Below are 15,966 nucleotides of genomic sequence, written 5' to 3' on the forward strand. Positions count from 1 at the left end.
CTAATTAATTAATCCGTTAACCGAGTCGTTTTTTAATCAGACACTCTCGTAATCTCAAAGTCGAAGCTTAATAAAGATCAATTTGAATTAAGCCAGCTTTATTTTTTATACATATAAATATAACATAATTCATTTCTCATAAAAACGAAACTTTCTCATTAACGGAATTTTCTCATAAAATAGAAAATCCCTAAATAAAGAAATTCTGACGATCAAGAGATCGACGATGATTAAGCGACGAATCAACTCGTCTGTCCCGGTTAACAGGTTAATATTCATTTATCTAAAATCTTCAAGGAGTGAAGCAAAGAATCAACAAAGGTGATTTTCGTACAGTACTTTACAGGATATCAATTTATTTTATCGATTCTACGATCGACACAATGCTTCGAAACGCCATACCACCGACTCGAATACAATTTCAACCGTGGCATTGATAGTCACGTTACGTCGCTTCGTTTGCTTCGCAATTGTTTGAAACAGGGAGAAAGATCGCGACTTTTTCGACGGGCTTTTCCGACGTCCCTCCGCACGTAGCCATGCCACTCAAGAATAGAATCTCGATACGCAGACACACCCTCACATTCGCGCCTTCATCTCGTCTTTCTTTACCTTTTCTTTCAGTTCTTTATTATTATTATTATTTTTCTTTACAACGATGCTAGTAGTATAGTTACAGTAATAATTGTTCGTTTGATTTGCTCACTCCCCACGCCTTCGTTCATTCGCAAACGCGGTCAAACCGGTGACGTAATCTCAAATACTCAATCGAAATAAAGACAGTTCCGTATGAAGAATCACGACCAAGGGGAGTTTGATGAATTTTTATAGAGATACACGAAAGATCTAGATAACTATATAGCGATACAAAGTCCATCATTGATCAATTTTTAGACTTTAGACGTTGTAAAGCTGATGCTTATCATTATCGATATTTTTCGCTAAAAGGTTTTTTTGCTACGTCATTTTAGTTTTACATTTTACGTGTTGAGAATATAGTACTTATACGATACAATTGTACGACTAGCTTGGATTTTCCAGAAGGACGTAAAATCTTATATTTGTTATGTCGATGTTGATGAACTTCCATCGCTATTGTTTTTTAGATTTTTGCATTACTTTTCATAACGTGTACCCGTGTGTAATGCGATTGTGTGTATTTCGAGGTGTTTTAAGTGACGTCACCGTTTTAACTGAAACGTACAGTTGGAAGCATCGTTCGTGGCTCAACGATTAACGCGGAGGAAATAATTGGCAGTAGAGTCGTGTGTGTTCGAGGAATTTCTGGCTCTTCATCGAACAGATATTCTTAATAAATAACGATTGACGAATAAAATCAAAGATGTATAGAAAATCTTATTGAATCTTGCAATAATAGATACTTCAATACGATGATTCGAATTATAGTAATCCGTTTGTTACATCCCAATATATAGTGGCTCTAAAAGTGAGCCAGAATCCATAACTCACCCCCCAGATCCTAGATCAATACTTTCAAGTATGTATTTTAAACTGTCAGTCCTTACAATACCTACATTATCTACATCGATAAAATAAAAGATAAGCGTTCATTTAATCTCGAAAAATTGATTCCGATAGGTATGATTATTTTGAAAGATTATTTTGTCTGGAGCCAGAAATTCCCAGAAGTAAAAAACAATCGAATAGAAAAAGAATCCGGGCATATCGACGAATATACGGAGTCCTGGTTAAGCGGACGTCAGTCGGTCGGCGATATAAGCAAAAATGTACAAAAAACGTTATTATCGTCGCGATAAACGATACCCGCTTCCCGAAAATGATCTAACAAATTAATCGAACTCTACGAGTTTGATTGACGTGCTTCTCGATATATACATTCATGTATGTTGAACCGTAATGTATACGCTTACACGCGCTTTTAAGTACATATGTATATATATATTTATATAAATTTATATATATACGTATACCTATATGCCCTCGTCTTCGCAGTGTCGCGCACACTCTTGGAACTCAGGTTGGAATTTCGCGAAGGAAACGATTGAAAATTCATTATAAAGTTCGTCGAAAAAACCGCTCGTTTTTAAAATCCTAAAAATCTCGAAAAACCTGCTACCTGGTAATGATAAAAATCGCAATTGTAAAATTATTGTTTCCGGAAGTAGGAAATTGGCCATGATTTGGCACTATTCGAGTTAGTCTGCGGAATGGCAGTGTCGTGGTAGTATGTGTTTGCAACTCGTGAATTGCAACGTTATTTTTACTTTCAAATCAGTCTGAGGGAACGTACGAATTTGTCGCGGCTCGCGCGGACCGCGGTGCTTCGCCACGTTTCTATTTTCCATTTGTTCTTTGATTTCAATTTTAACGAGATCGATATGCTTCTTTCTTTCTTTTTTTTTTCTTGATTTCAACCGTTACCGAAAAAACCTCGAAATCTGTGTGAGAACAGGTTCTTCGGATTGCTCATTTAAGAGCCATCGTCGATGCCACACGAACGTATTCGCGTGCAATTTGTTATTTCGTACTCGCCATCCAACCCATTAAAATCCAAACGATATATATGTATATATAATTTATTATAATGTTACGTAAGATATTTTACCATCCCCAGTTAAACAAAACACCCTGTATATTATCCTAAAAAGACTAATGTTCTGATAATCGATATTGTTGTAATATCCAAACTGATGGAAAGAATACGTATCTGATCTAAAAAAAAACCAACTAAAGAGACGCTTTGATAATATAAAATCGATTGACGATTGGGTGTATAAAATTAAAAAAATGGAAAATATTACTTATCATATTGCGTTAATGCAATGTTGGACCTTAATGGGTTAATTCGAGTTTGATTATTATTTAATCAGAAAATAACGACCGTTTGGATCTCGAATATAATTTGAGTACGATTCGCGAGTCTTTCGGTCGAAGTGCGCGACATTCGAAGAGAGATGTTGATGTATTTAATCGACGAACGATCCAGAGTCGAAATGGTCGCTGTCGATGTTAGACTAGCGTTTTGTCGGCACGGCGAAAAATTTACAGAGCGGGAGAGGAGCGTGCGGTCCGCCCGCACGCGGAAATAATGCCTTACTTAGAAGTCTTAGGATTTAATAACGGACTTAAAGTAATCAACGGTGTTTAGACGTACGTATAAACTTTACAATGCAACAGAGCCCAACCTTCGACGAGCCCGTCTTGAAGACGGGCAAACGCGTCTCATTGTTGTCTTCTAAAACGTACCACGAATAGTTTTACGTTAGCTCGCGTAAAACCGCGCCGAATCGGCACTCTCTTTCGGGTTTCTTCTCGGTTAATAACTCTCATTCCGATTCTAATACCACGCGCACGTATTTAACTGGACACAGGCGAGCACGGATCGAGAACGTGGAAAACGATGTCCGACGATTCGTTCGTTGAAATTAGATCGAATACGAGCTCGTGAACAATCGCAATCGAACGGAGAGTAAGAAAATCAGTCTTACGAATTGAAAAAATCGCTTCTTTCGGTAACGAACGTTACACGAGCTTTGAACCGTTTGTTGAGATTCGTTGTTGCTCGAGGAGCATATTATTCAGTAACATTTGCAATATTAGAATAAATAGTTGATGAGATTAGCTAACACAGTGAAAGATAACAAGATGACTAACTTCTAATGTTAATCATCGTTTGCGAAATTTAATATTTGATTCATATTTAGGAAAAGTGTTAGTTAATCGGTACGATAGTACGGGATGATGAGTCAATTTTTTGATATAGCCGTGTTAAGGAATTTTTAAGCGTCGTAAATAAATGAAAAAGAATATTTTAGAAACAGAGAAATACATATACCATCTACCGTGACTCATAAAATAAAACATTTCGCATATATACAAAACATAACATAAAACTCAAGAGTCGCAGTTTGTATAATGATCGAATCGATTGCGCCGGAGAAGTCGATAGAAAAACGAACGCAGAACGTAGTTGCAAAAAATAACGACGGACCTGTCTAGAATCGTAGAACGGACAGCGTAGGCCAGCGTGACCAAAATAAATGCTCCCGGTGTGCATCGAGAGGAGACAAGTTGTTTAGATCGTGACAATTAGTTACGTAATGATCAATTTAATCGACGTCGAGTAAACGTTTTTTCAATTGTGTTGTACCGCTTCTTTGTCATCGTTATTCTATTAATAATTACTTCTACTCGTCTATATCATTGGAATATCCAATCGGTCAACCGCACGAACGTTCAAAGCCGATCGTCCATCGTTCGATGAAAGATCGAAACGCGAGATTTCCACGAATACAAGATGCCATCGTTTCCCACGATTCGCTGGTGCTCCAAGGACTTTCCCGTGCTCTGTTCGTACGATTAAGTCTTTGGTCTCGAATGGGTCGCCCGCCGGCAAACGAGTCGCAGCGGTCTGAGCAAATTGTCGTTTGGCACGCACTCTTACACGCGATTAACTCATTCAACTTCTTGACCATTCACTCGTTACGTACACGCACGCACGGATATAATATCTCGTTGCGTCATAGATAAAGAAGAGAAAGGTAAAAAGTGCATAACTTGTTCGACGTTCCATTAACGAGAGATAACGAGTCAGTCGAATTATTTTTGTTAACAATGCACGTGATACAGTTCATTTCACGATATTTATTTTAATATTTCGTTTATTTAGCCTCTCTCCGTTATCTATGAGCGATTCATCTGCCGATATTCCCAGCAACGAATATAATTTAATTTTCATCTATAATCGACAGAGAGAAAAAGGGAAACGGACGCGCGTACTTACGCGTCACCAAGTCCTATCTTTCAACTTTTTTTTTTCTTTTTCATTTTAAATCTAACCACGTCGAAACATCCGGCGAGACACCAGATAAAAGGATTTTTTTTTTCATTTATCTAACTCTTTGGACCATGGGATCAAGAGAGGGAGAACAGAGATATCTTGGCCTACCACGGACAATAACGGGAAGTAGAGGAGGCACACAGAGGAAGAGAGTGGAACGAATTAAACGGCGATAGAGTAATCGGAGGAAGGATTATTTTGGGTACTCGGCCTTGACCATAGGGAGCTCCTCAGACCGAGTTTCAGCTTCTTCAAGGAGTCGATATCGCACTCAGCTTCGCTGAGTTCTGGCCTGTCGGAACGGTCGCCATTCCCTGGCACTACGTTTCCCTGATTGCCTCCGACGAATGTGGTCTCCGCGACCGATATCGGCGGTAATAATGTGCGTAGAGAGCTCCTGCTGGGAACATGCCATCTTACGGGACAGCCAAAGAAATGAACTTACTACGGGTGAGAATATGACATATATGAGTTTGCTTTTTTTCAGCATTGTTGGCTGAATCTTGGCCGTACAGAGAGTTTTATGAATATTGGATGATCTATGAACATGAACATGATACATGGCCTTTTTTTGGAAATCAAATTTGGATCATTATTTTATGATCGAGTTTCGCGTGTGATATGCTATGCGAGTATTCTACTTGTATCATTTGGGATTGAAACTTCGTAAAATATTTTGGGATTTGATAAGTTTGATTAAAAAGTAACCCTTTAGATCTTAATTGTATACTATTCAGTTGTTATAATATAACGATCGCAAATTTTTTAACGATGTTATAAGTCAATGAATATATATTCTAATAAATTTACTTTTCTCATTTTGCCTCTATTATCTATGATGTTGATCTCATTCATTGCATTGTCTTATAACTGCGTAATTGTTATATTGAAAGCTCTCTGCATGTGTGTGTGTGTGTGTGTGTGTGTGTGCGCGCGCGCGCGTGACAATTTTAAAAGAAAACAATGTATCAAATTAATTACTGAAGAAACGCTCTGTACGATGTGTTACATTATGTATGAGACGAATTATGAATGAGACGAATGATAATTTAACTAATGAATGTATTTAATATAAGAATATTAAAAATTAATGAAAGATAGATTATTTATCAATTACCTAGATCGTCCTCTTCGAGGAAGTGACTTCTGCTCTGACATGGGCGAGATGTCTGAAGAAGTGCTCGACGTACCGTGATAAATGAAATCGGAAACGGCCCGAACTAGAAGTAAAATTTTATTACTAAGGTATTATTTTATGAAGGAGTTGGATGGATGATTACGCATACTGTGTTTGAGTTTGCCCGCGTCCAGTTGGTTGGAAGACTCTGTGCGAGAGCTCGTCAACTGATCCGGGTCAGACTCGCTCTCGTCGGTCTCGACATCGCCCGGAGTTTGTTGCTTTCTCTGCTGTCGTCTCCTCGAAGAAACGCTCTTCATGCTCTGTGAATATAACACGATATCTAGGTCTAATAAAAATATAAAACCTGTGACTTCTCATCACATTTTACAAATGAATCACTACTTTAAGAAATATCATTAACATTAAAACGTATCAAGTAGAAATAATTGTATAAAACTTTACTTGCTTTTTTTTATGAACAAATGATAACAGGAACAGAACTTATTTATTTCCCCTAATATATAAAATATGAATTAATACGTGAAAAAGATGTGGAAGGGCCAATTTATTCAAAACAAATGTCTATGGGAAATTGCAATATGTTTAATACATATGTATGTACGCTAGTAATCAACAGTTACCTCATAACAATTAATATCGCGATTAATATAGGAATTAATATATGTAATTAATGTTACGTTATTTATAATTAATGTAATGAATATATCGATCAATTAATGTAGTAAGCCCTGTGGTGGTACTAATGGTTGCATATATTACAGATTATAATTTAATGGGAAAATAAGAATTTAGTGCTCAATAAATTAATAAAATATTAACATTCTTAAGCTATTAGCTACTAATTTAAACTGTGAACTTACCGTCGCGGCAGGTGGAGGGCTTGCGCACCCTTCGGTCATGGCGTGCTCGTGATACATGAAACTGTGTAGCAGAGTGTTGTTCGGGTGGAGGCCGGCTGCTGAAGCTTCCGCCGCGCCTCCCAGTCCTCCCAACCCTCCCAACCCTGCCAGGCTTCCCCCGCCACCCTCCGAAAGCTGGAACGTAGCGTACGGCGAGATGTCCTCCGCTGTCTCTGTAACCCACCAGAGGCATTGCCTACCTTTCAAATCGCGTTGGGATGAATTTTTTATGTGAGAATCGATTTTTATCTGCTTTACTATAGAATGATTTTACTTTCATTTTGTAATTTCTCTGTTACAATTTCTAACGTGAACTATGATTCTTGAGAAGCAACTGGTTTCTTGAGGAGAATATCACGAGACTATCATCATCAATCAAACGCAGCTCTGAATTTTTTGGTTTATTCTGTTAATAAATGTTTTTGAATGTATAGAATAAAATATCCAATAATGTAACTACAATAATATTCTTTTATATCAGAATACATTTTTTTATAATATTCTCCTGAGAGCAGAATTGACTACAAATCTCTCTAATGAGTTCTCGTCACTATTAATTTAGAAATTTTAGTGATATCTTAAGTGATACAGTTTCTAAAAAGTTACAGAGGGTGGTCGATGAAGGCAGAAGCAATGCATGATGAAGTGTCGAATGAAATATGCAGTGGAACACGAGTGAAACATTCAAGATCGGTCGCATAAAGGGTAAAAAGAAAAAAGACGATGATCTATGGTGATGAAAGGAAGATGTAAAATAATCCACCTTTGCTTTGTGAACTGCAATCGAACGCTAACGGGTCTGCCCACTTTGGTTGAACAGCGCTACGCGTGCGATTTTCTTTTACCTGAACAACAATTATAGTACCAAACCTGGCTGTCGTCCGTATCGTAACAAAGGTTCACCTGGAATCTTGTCGGGCCCTCCACCCGTATTCGCCGCTTGTTGTAAAGCCACCTTGTGAATCGTCGCGTAGTAACGCTCTCTTTGAGTTTCGGCATTCTGTTGATTCTCTTGAGTCTCTTTCATGGGACGCTGCATTCTGTCTCCGAGATATCCTTATATATAAATAGAAATAAAATATGTATGTACCCTGTATGAATAAATAGGATTTATTTACAATATATCTATCGCCGATCAAAATTGTTTCATGATCCATTGATTGTGAGTTTCACCAAGTGGAACATCAACATCTCATGGGTTATATGCAAGATGAAACATTATTATAAAATATAGATAATCAAATATCACAGTAATTTATTTTATTCATATATGGTTTAAATTTATAATTAATGAAACATCCGCCTTCTCTACAGGGAATTAATTTTTTTAAATTTAACGATTTCAAAATAATATGGCGAATGACATTAAAAATACAGAGTGAACTGCGATGTAGGTAAACCATTCAGATATTAAAGTTCAACAATTGATAGAAATTTAGAATGAACAACTTACTGCTTCGCCAGCGAAGACCTACGATGACCACAGCGACAACTAAGGCAACAGTGGCCACGATCAGAGGCAGCATCACTTTCACATCAGCGTAGAATGGTACGGACGAAGCAATTCCACGTTTCGACAGTTCTGGAGGAGGCGGTTCTGCAAGGTTTCAGGAACACAGTGCTTTTGGATATAATTCTTTCAACTTGAATATTGTCACCAGATTGATTCGTTTTGCTCTATTTCAAATTTTGTTAGAAGCTGTGAAATGTCTCTATCCTTTGTCCATTATAAATTAACTGCTCTTGATAATTGAGAAATGATAAATTTGTTGCTTATTATTCGAATTTTGGAATTCAGCTCTAATGATCAATTGGTTTGGAACGAAGAATAGTTATATCATCAAGCTTACCGCCTTCCTTTGTCAATGTTACGAATGTGAACTCCGCTTGATTGTTGCCAGCTACATTGTGGGCTTCAACTTTCAGCTGATAAACCGAACTCGGTTGTAAATTTGTCACCACAAATCTTCGTTGCATTTTCACGCTGTTTGAGACTAATGTCCAATGAAATTCGTTTATGGGTCTGTATTGAATCACGAAGAAAAGAATCGGACAGCCATTATCTGGCCACACGTGAAGTCGGAGGACTAATGTGGTCGAGTTTGGACTGAGAAAAGCTGCTGCTGGTGGTATTCCTGGTGCCTGTCCCTGTGTTCGAACTGAGAGGACTGGTGACGATGGACTGCTCCCGATTTTGTTGTGAGATGTCAAGTATAGTTGATATGTGTTACCACATAGGAGACCCTGGAAATTAATAGATTATATCAGTAATACGTTCAGTATAAAATATTCTTGAAACATTTCATTACGCTTTGGAAATCGTTTATGTTAAAGATATGAATATAGAATAAATGTATGTCTATTATACCTTTAATTCGTGACTTGTGGCATGACGAGATAGTTGCAACTCGTCTAAATTTCCATGTGTCGTTCGATAATGTAACGTGTAGCCTGTGAGTGAAGCACCACCATTGTGTCCAGGTTTCCAGTGCAACAAAATACTGCTTGATGTGGAACTCGTTACGTAAAGAACGGGTGCACTGGGCGGCACTGTGAAACAATTCCAATTAATCTTCTTACAACTTCAACTATTAATAACCATTTATCCTTCAAAAATTAAACTTACCCTGTGCAGTCAAAGTATAATGTAACTTATCACTGCCTTGAGCGTTCTCCACCTGACAAGTATAATTTCCACCATCTTGTGATTGTAAATTCGACAGCACGAGTTCTCCAGACGGTAAAATTTGTATGTTTCTGGTTGTGTCAGTACGAATTTGTTCGGATTGTCCTTTATACCACTCTCTAGTAGGGTCGCCAACTGCGTTGCAAGCCAACGTAGCAGATCCTCTCCATGGTCGCACTACGTGGCCTCCAAAAGACGTAATCCTCGCTGGTACACGATTTGTTGGAACCTGTGCGGCTACTCTGGAACTTTGACCTTCGCCTACACGGGTGCTACCAGTCACCCAAAATTGATATTCTACGTGTTGTTGTAAATCAGTCGCTTCGAAATAAGTGCTTGTTGCTGGCAGTGTTCTTTTACCGTGATTAAGTTCCTCTCGGCCATCTACGACCCTATAGCATTTATATTTTTATAGTAATAAAACTAAATAGAAATTTATGTAACGATTTTGGTGTGGTTGTTTTTACCTCGTATACAGATTATATTTTGTAATAATTCCATTTGGTTCTAAGGGTGGGAGCCAAGAAATAAAAAGTGCCTGCGGTGAGCTTACCACCACTTTTATATCCGCTGGACTGCCTGGCACTGTGGATAAATTAAAAATACTGCGATTATTACATTTCTACTTATAAGATTATTTCAAGTTGTTTCAAGTTTCAAGTTATTTACTAGAGATACTTCTACAATTGCGTAAACATTAGTCAATTAGTTTGACAAAAATTACCATCCTCTTCCGTTTGGCAGTAAGTTACTGTTGTAGGTACTCCATCTCCAACTCTTGTAAAGGCTAATACTTGAATGGTATAATTTGTATATTTCCTCAGACCCGTAAGAATAATGGTTAAAACGTTAGTCTTACGAACCTAAAACAATATGACGTTGAAGAATCTCAGTTTAAATCTGTCTAAATAAAAAAGATATTATGCTTACTTCCATTTCATCGACACTGCGCCACATATCCGCCAGGATAGGTTCATAATGTAACTTGTATCCCTGAATAATACCATTGCTGTGCGTATTAGGTGGTGGCTGCCAAGATACTTGAAGTGATTGTGAAGTTAACGCAGCGCATCTTACATCTTCGGGTGGCATACTGGGCACTAAATAAATTAATTTATGTAATTAAATATACTTTTCGAAATACACAATTATTTGACATCTTAAAAAATATCATTTACCATCTTCCATTGTCTGTGTGAACAAAGGTTCGGAAAGTGGACCAGATCCAACTTGATTATACGCTTGAACCACTAAAGTGTACTTTGTATAGGGTCGAAGGCCTGTTAGCCGAAGTTCTGCACCCCCTTCTTCTCCGTCTCCGGACACAGAGCTGAAGTTATACGAGGGATTCGCCGAGCTGAAAGAAGATTGCTAGCGTAATGGAGTTCTGAACTTGAATAGTTCAATGTGCTTCAAAACATTTGTATAATTAGAATTGAAATGTAGTGGTGACAAAAAGGATTTGTACACCATTGTATTTATTACAGCATTTATATTCTAATTAATTAAGTCCAAATATATTAAGCATATTAAATTTGATGGTACTTTTATACAACTACAAAAATTTAACACTATGAAAATGAAGTGTGGCACCTGACAAAAATTTTATTTAAGAACATTTCTAGTATCTTTAATTTCTGTTCAATATGGATTCTTTTAAACAAAATATTCATCATATTACTTCGATGAGCGTATTTGTAATTATTACATTGCAGGAGAGTTATATCTAACTAAATTATGAAGTACTGGACCCCATAAGAAAGTTTTTATAGAACTGGTTGATTTTCATTAGACATAGGTCATTTTTCATAATTCCGAAATTGTAAAATATATGTAAAATTTACTAACATAAAATGTTTACTTATAGAGTTGCATCTTTTGTGCACGAATTTTAAAGTACAGCGACTGTACAAGACAGATTACTCTGCTTCGATATTCCTACCTTGTTTCCCTGTAGCCAACATTGAATCCCTGAATGTCACCGTGTCGGAGTTCAGGCAGTGGTGGCGACCAAGTAATTAAAATTTCAGAGGAGGACAGAGCCCTAGCTTCAAGATTAATCGGGGGTCCAGCCGGTCTTTGTGGCTCGGTTCTGACAATCAGTTCTGCCGAGGGTACTGATCTACCCGCTGGTCCTTCGGCTATTACGCGTATAGTGTATCTAGTTGCCGGTTTTAATTCATCTATTAGAGCTGCATACGAAAGAGGCGGCCCGGTGAATTCTTGTTGTTGCCACATTCCAGCTGTTTTAATACAATTTATTCAATAAATGTTGATACATATCACTAGACTCGGAGTGTTTATGCAAATTCAAATTTTGATCAATTATGAATCAAAATTTGCTTGATCTACTAAACGTTACAACGAGCAATGTGATCTAGAATGACAATAATGATAAATATTTTATTATTAGATATTTTTATTTTTTTACTATGATATATTTTCTTTAAATAATTGAAAAATATTCACCATCGCCTTCTTTATATTGGAGAATATATTTAGTCACTTCACTGGTGTCTTGTGATTTATGTTGCCATTTAACGTTAATGCTTCGACTGGCAACCATGGCAGTTTCTAAAGAACTTGGCGGCTGTGGTGGCTCTACATTAGAATGAAATCGATCGTTCTTTAAACGAATATTTGTTTAGTTATATCTATTTTCATCGATGAAATTATACCTTGTACGAGGAGTTGCACTAACTGTTGATCACGACCATACAGATTGCTTGCTTGACAAAAGTACGCGCCACTGTCTGAGGCTTCCGCCGAAGAAATTTGTAATTGTGCAATCACACCATCCGGTGTTACCTCTCGTTTCACCGTAACTCTTCACACATGATAAAGCAACCGTAAAAAATTTAGTCATAATCCTATGTATAATTAATATCTAACAGAAAAATAATTGGAACGCAACTTCTATGAATTAAAATTCTTTCTAATATAAACACTCGTATATGTACATATTCGTCTTATACAAAACACTCGCCAACAAATGACGAATCATCTCATACAGAAACAAATAAAAAAAATTGATCAAAATTTAATTAAAAGTTAATAAAACTTTGAAACAACTTTTTTCTATCACGCGTTTAAAAATATAAGTTCCTAGCAATATATCAAAGAGTTTCATTCGACAGTATTCAAGCTAATCCCAGCTTTACCGATAGTTCGTCGAGGGATTTAACTCAATTTTTCCTCCTTTCAACCAGGTGACGGTGACCGGTGTGTCGCCGTGTACCTCGCAATGCAAAGTTGCTGTGTCACCCTTCTTCACGGTGACGAGCCTCGATGGTGCAGCGAAGTATGGGGAAGCTACCGAGACATCAAAACGAGAACATAATGCGTTTTACGTTGATTTTACTGATATACAATTTATTATACGATTATTCGATTTATACGTTCAACACAAAGATACTTACAGTTTACTTTTAGCTGAACTACTTTGCCGATACCACTCCCAATGCCATTGCTCGCTTGACAGAGGTAAAATCCTTCTCTGTCTTCTTTCACGTGTTGCAACAGCAACGTACCATTACTGAGGATTTTCGTGTACGCTCTTTCCCGCAACTCCTCGTATTCACCGGATTTGCTTCCTATTTTGTTCAGATAATGAGTTATATCGAATCTATTTTATCAACGAATTTTAGACATTTTTTTTCTTTCTTAATTCCATTTATTATCCAACCAAGAGCAACGTTTATTCGATGTCTTCTGATAGAAATTCATAATAAAAATGGTACGAACTTTTCCAACAAGTCGATGCTTTATACAAGTTCATTATGCAAATCAGAAACAAAAAGGACTTCCGATAAGATATAAATAAGCGCTTTAAACTTTACAGATTTCTTTAAACTTTATAACATCGTAGAATCTGCGATCTAAAGTTGAGAGAATAGTGAACAATGCTAAAAAAAAAAAAAAAATATTAAATAAATTCTTGAAATTTCTTCTTATCGCTACGATGTTAACAATAAGATCCAATTATGTAAATCGACTTGAAAAAAATTACAAATGAAATATTGTCAGCCCTTAATGGATTAACGTAGCAAATTTCTTACCCGTGGCCTTTTTCCAAACGATAGTAGGTGTAGGCACGCCCTGCGCTTGGCAGTGCAAAGCGACGTGCTTGTTTCTTTCGACGCTCACGTCCGCTGGTTCCACGATCCATCGCGGTGGTACTGAAAACCAGAGCGGACAGCTTTAGACAAGTCGTTGTGATACTTCCGTGTACGTTATTTTTACTGGTCGTTAGCGATTTAGAGACAGGTACGTCGTGAGAGAGTCGTGAAAAGCGCGGTCAAAGGACGAGCTCGTCGACGGTATGGCGCTATATCGTCGTAAACGCAGTATCCAGATACATATGTACAAAACGAGAAAGATACACTGTACAAAAGTGAAAGTACGAGGAGAACGCAGAACGACGGCGCCTGTCGTCGACGAGAAACGATCGTTCCTTTTTTTCGTTCTACTCTTTATTTTTCTTTTCGACTTCGAATCTATCCGAAAACGATTTATCTGAGAAGTCGGTCGTTCAGTATCGGAAAAACAAGCCGCGAAAAGATTCGACACGCGACTAAACAAATTTTGACAAAATCTCGAATTTCCGTAATAATGGTGGAAAAAATGGTAAATTTACATAATGAAAAAGTGGCAGAGACATTAAGAGATAAAGTGAATGAAGGTTCGTAGGTGAGGTTTAGTATGGAAGTGGGGTTTTTAACCGTCGATGCGAGACGTCCGCGACGTACAAGCCTTCGACCGATTCTCTTGGATCGCTTGGAACAAATAAACGACTGGACTTGTTTCTCTGCTTCTACTAAAGGATCATCAATGTAAAGCGGTTCGATCGATACACCATCAACGTACATACGTAGCCCAAAAAGGAGACAGACGAAAAGAAAACAAAAAAAAAGAAGAAAAAATTAGAGAGAGAGAGAGAGAAAAAAAAGAGAATGAGGTACACAGTGCAGTATGAAGCATCTATCTGAGATCTCTGTATATCTAGCTACGGCTCAAACGAAATCGCCACTAAATGTGTGCATCGTCTAAATTGCGACAAACACCGGATATGAGTGAGTTTCCAAAACGGTATAAATGATCCGTGACGGTACGCCGCGCATCGACCAGTGTCGAGAGTTTGAGGTTTACTGTATTTTTGGGTGTACTGTTTGGCGGGTTCTACTTTTTACGGTGGTGAAAAACGCTGCACAAGCGAGATACTGTGAGTGGGAGTTCCAACGTTTTACAAGACGGCAAATACCGGCCACGCATTAACGCGTGCGACAATATAATATATATATAAATATATATATATGTGTATGTAGACCAAATGTATGTAAAGATTGTGTGTATAACGTGTTATTAAATATATAAGATACTCGTTCAATTGTGGCGTGAAACAAGTAGAACTCTCGGAAGAAGAAAAGGCGCAATTGGGCAGGAAATGTGAGGTTCTTGGATGAGAGCATGTCGGCGGAAAACCGAAAGATATATATCGTGGATAGGCGAATAATAATATATATATGTATATATAGATATATCAAGTACCCGCTTCTAACGACTAGTTCGACGAATACGAATTTAATTAATAATAAATACGTACTACTAGCCTACATTACCGGAAAATTCGCGTTGGAAACACATGGGGCGCGTGTTCCTTTACTTTCGACATTGCGGCATGCAATGTATCTATATTGACGTTTCATTCGTGCGGATACGTTCACATAGCGCAGCACTTTGTGTGCGAGTATCTATATATTTGCCGTATTATCCATTCTCGTTTCGCGTACGGTCAGATGAAACTAATTCGAGTTCGTTGCGACTCGTGCCCCGTGTATTTCGCGACCGCGAAGGAAAGATAAAAAAGAGCGTGACAGAGAGATAGAAAAGACAGTGAGAAAAGCATGCAGAAGTGTAATGAAAAAAGGTTGCCTTCCAACGAGCCCAAAGGAGAGCCACAGCGCATAGGTTCTGTGAAGATTTTTGATCGTGAGCAGAGTGGCACGTGCTCGTACTCGGTTAATCAGAAAACACTTAAAATATATATATATATATATAGAAGTAATAATAATAATATATGTACACAAACACGTAAGGTATATGTATATATAAATATATGTATATGCAGACAGAAAAAACGACAGCTATGTCAATAGTAAAAAGAGAACATGCAAATAAAGTGTGTATGATGCTCACATACACGCACGCACGCAGGCCAGAAGAGAGTTTTATTTTTGTTCGTACACATCGCCATTATCATTTTTTTTATAGTTTTGCTTGGTTGGTTGGTTGCTCCGTTTTAAAGAAACGAGTAAAAATAAGGAAAGGTGCAAACTGTTACCTTTATTATTCGGTCAAGTCAAGCAAACCTCGGGGGTCCACGAGATACCGACGCATTCCCAGAGAGCCAAAGCAACGT

The 15,966-nt window shown here is 37.6% G+C and overlaps 1 protein-coding gene and 1 long non-coding RNA gene across 12 annotated transcripts in view; one reads left to right on the top strand and one right to left on the bottom strand.

The window, feature by feature from the left end:
* Positions 1 to 325: 325 nt before the first annotated feature.
* Positions 326 to 15,966, bottom strand: part of LOC100744920 (Down syndrome cell adhesion molecule-like protein Dscam2) — a 126,452-nt gene continuing 110,811 nt past the window's right edge. For 2 of the 9 annotated variants that reach the window (XM_024364736.2, XM_024364737.2), the window contains exons 12-30: positions 13,607 to 13,726; positions 12,968 to 13,141; positions 12,710 to 12,860; positions 12,227 to 12,375; positions 12,018 to 12,149; positions 11,491 to 11,791; positions 10,727 to 10,905; positions 10,479 to 10,648; positions 10,273 to 10,411; positions 10,016 to 10,133; positions 9,489 to 9,940; positions 9,231 to 9,412; positions 8,713 to 9,106; positions 8,316 to 8,444; positions 7,766 to 7,918; positions 6,824 to 7,035; positions 6,109 to 6,262; positions 5,940 to 6,042; positions 4,985 to 5,222 (exon numbers count right to left, since the gene is read on the bottom strand). In XM_024364736.2, coding sequence (XP_024220504.1) covers positions 4,985 to 5,222; positions 5,940 to 6,042; positions 6,109 to 6,262; positions 6,824 to 7,035; positions 7,766 to 7,918; positions 8,316 to 8,444; positions 8,713 to 9,106; positions 9,231 to 9,412; positions 9,489 to 9,940; positions 10,016 to 10,133; positions 10,273 to 10,411; positions 10,479 to 10,648; positions 10,727 to 10,905; positions 11,491 to 11,791; positions 12,018 to 12,149; positions 12,227 to 12,375; positions 12,710 to 12,860; positions 12,968 to 13,141; positions 13,607 to 13,726 — 3,650 coding nt within the window. Of the gene's footprint in view, positions 5,238 to 5,935; positions 6,043 to 6,108; positions 6,263 to 6,823; positions 7,036 to 7,732; positions 7,919 to 8,315; positions 8,460 to 8,712; positions 9,107 to 9,230; positions 9,413 to 9,488; positions 9,941 to 10,015; positions 10,134 to 10,272; positions 10,412 to 10,478; positions 10,649 to 10,726; positions 10,906 to 11,490; positions 11,792 to 12,017; positions 12,150 to 12,226; positions 12,376 to 12,709; positions 12,861 to 12,967; positions 13,142 to 13,606; positions 13,727 to 15,966 lie in introns of those variants that run through there. The other 7 variants (XM_024364732.2, XM_024364733.2, XM_024364731.2 and 4 more) reach the window with 7 other exon arrangements.
* Positions 5,139 to 7,986, top strand: LOC117151185. Of its 3 annotated transcripts, none has more exons than XR_004460925.1 (3): positions 5,139 to 5,272; positions 6,835 to 7,093; positions 7,465 to 7,986. It is a non-coding gene; the product is annotated as an uncharacterized LOC117151185 (long non-coding RNA). The 3 variants fall into 3 exon arrangements; XR_004460924.1 differs by having other exon boundaries at positions 7,471 to 7,986; XR_004460923.1 differs by having other exon boundaries at positions 6,835 to 7,986.

This window comes from Bombus impatiens, unplaced genomic scaffold (genome assembly GCF_000188095.3).
Source record: "Bombus impatiens unplaced genomic scaffold, BIMP_2.2 scf_0106, whole genome shotgun sequence".
Taxonomy (NCBI): domain Eukaryota; kingdom Metazoa; phylum Arthropoda; class Insecta; order Hymenoptera; family Apidae; genus Bombus; species Bombus impatiens.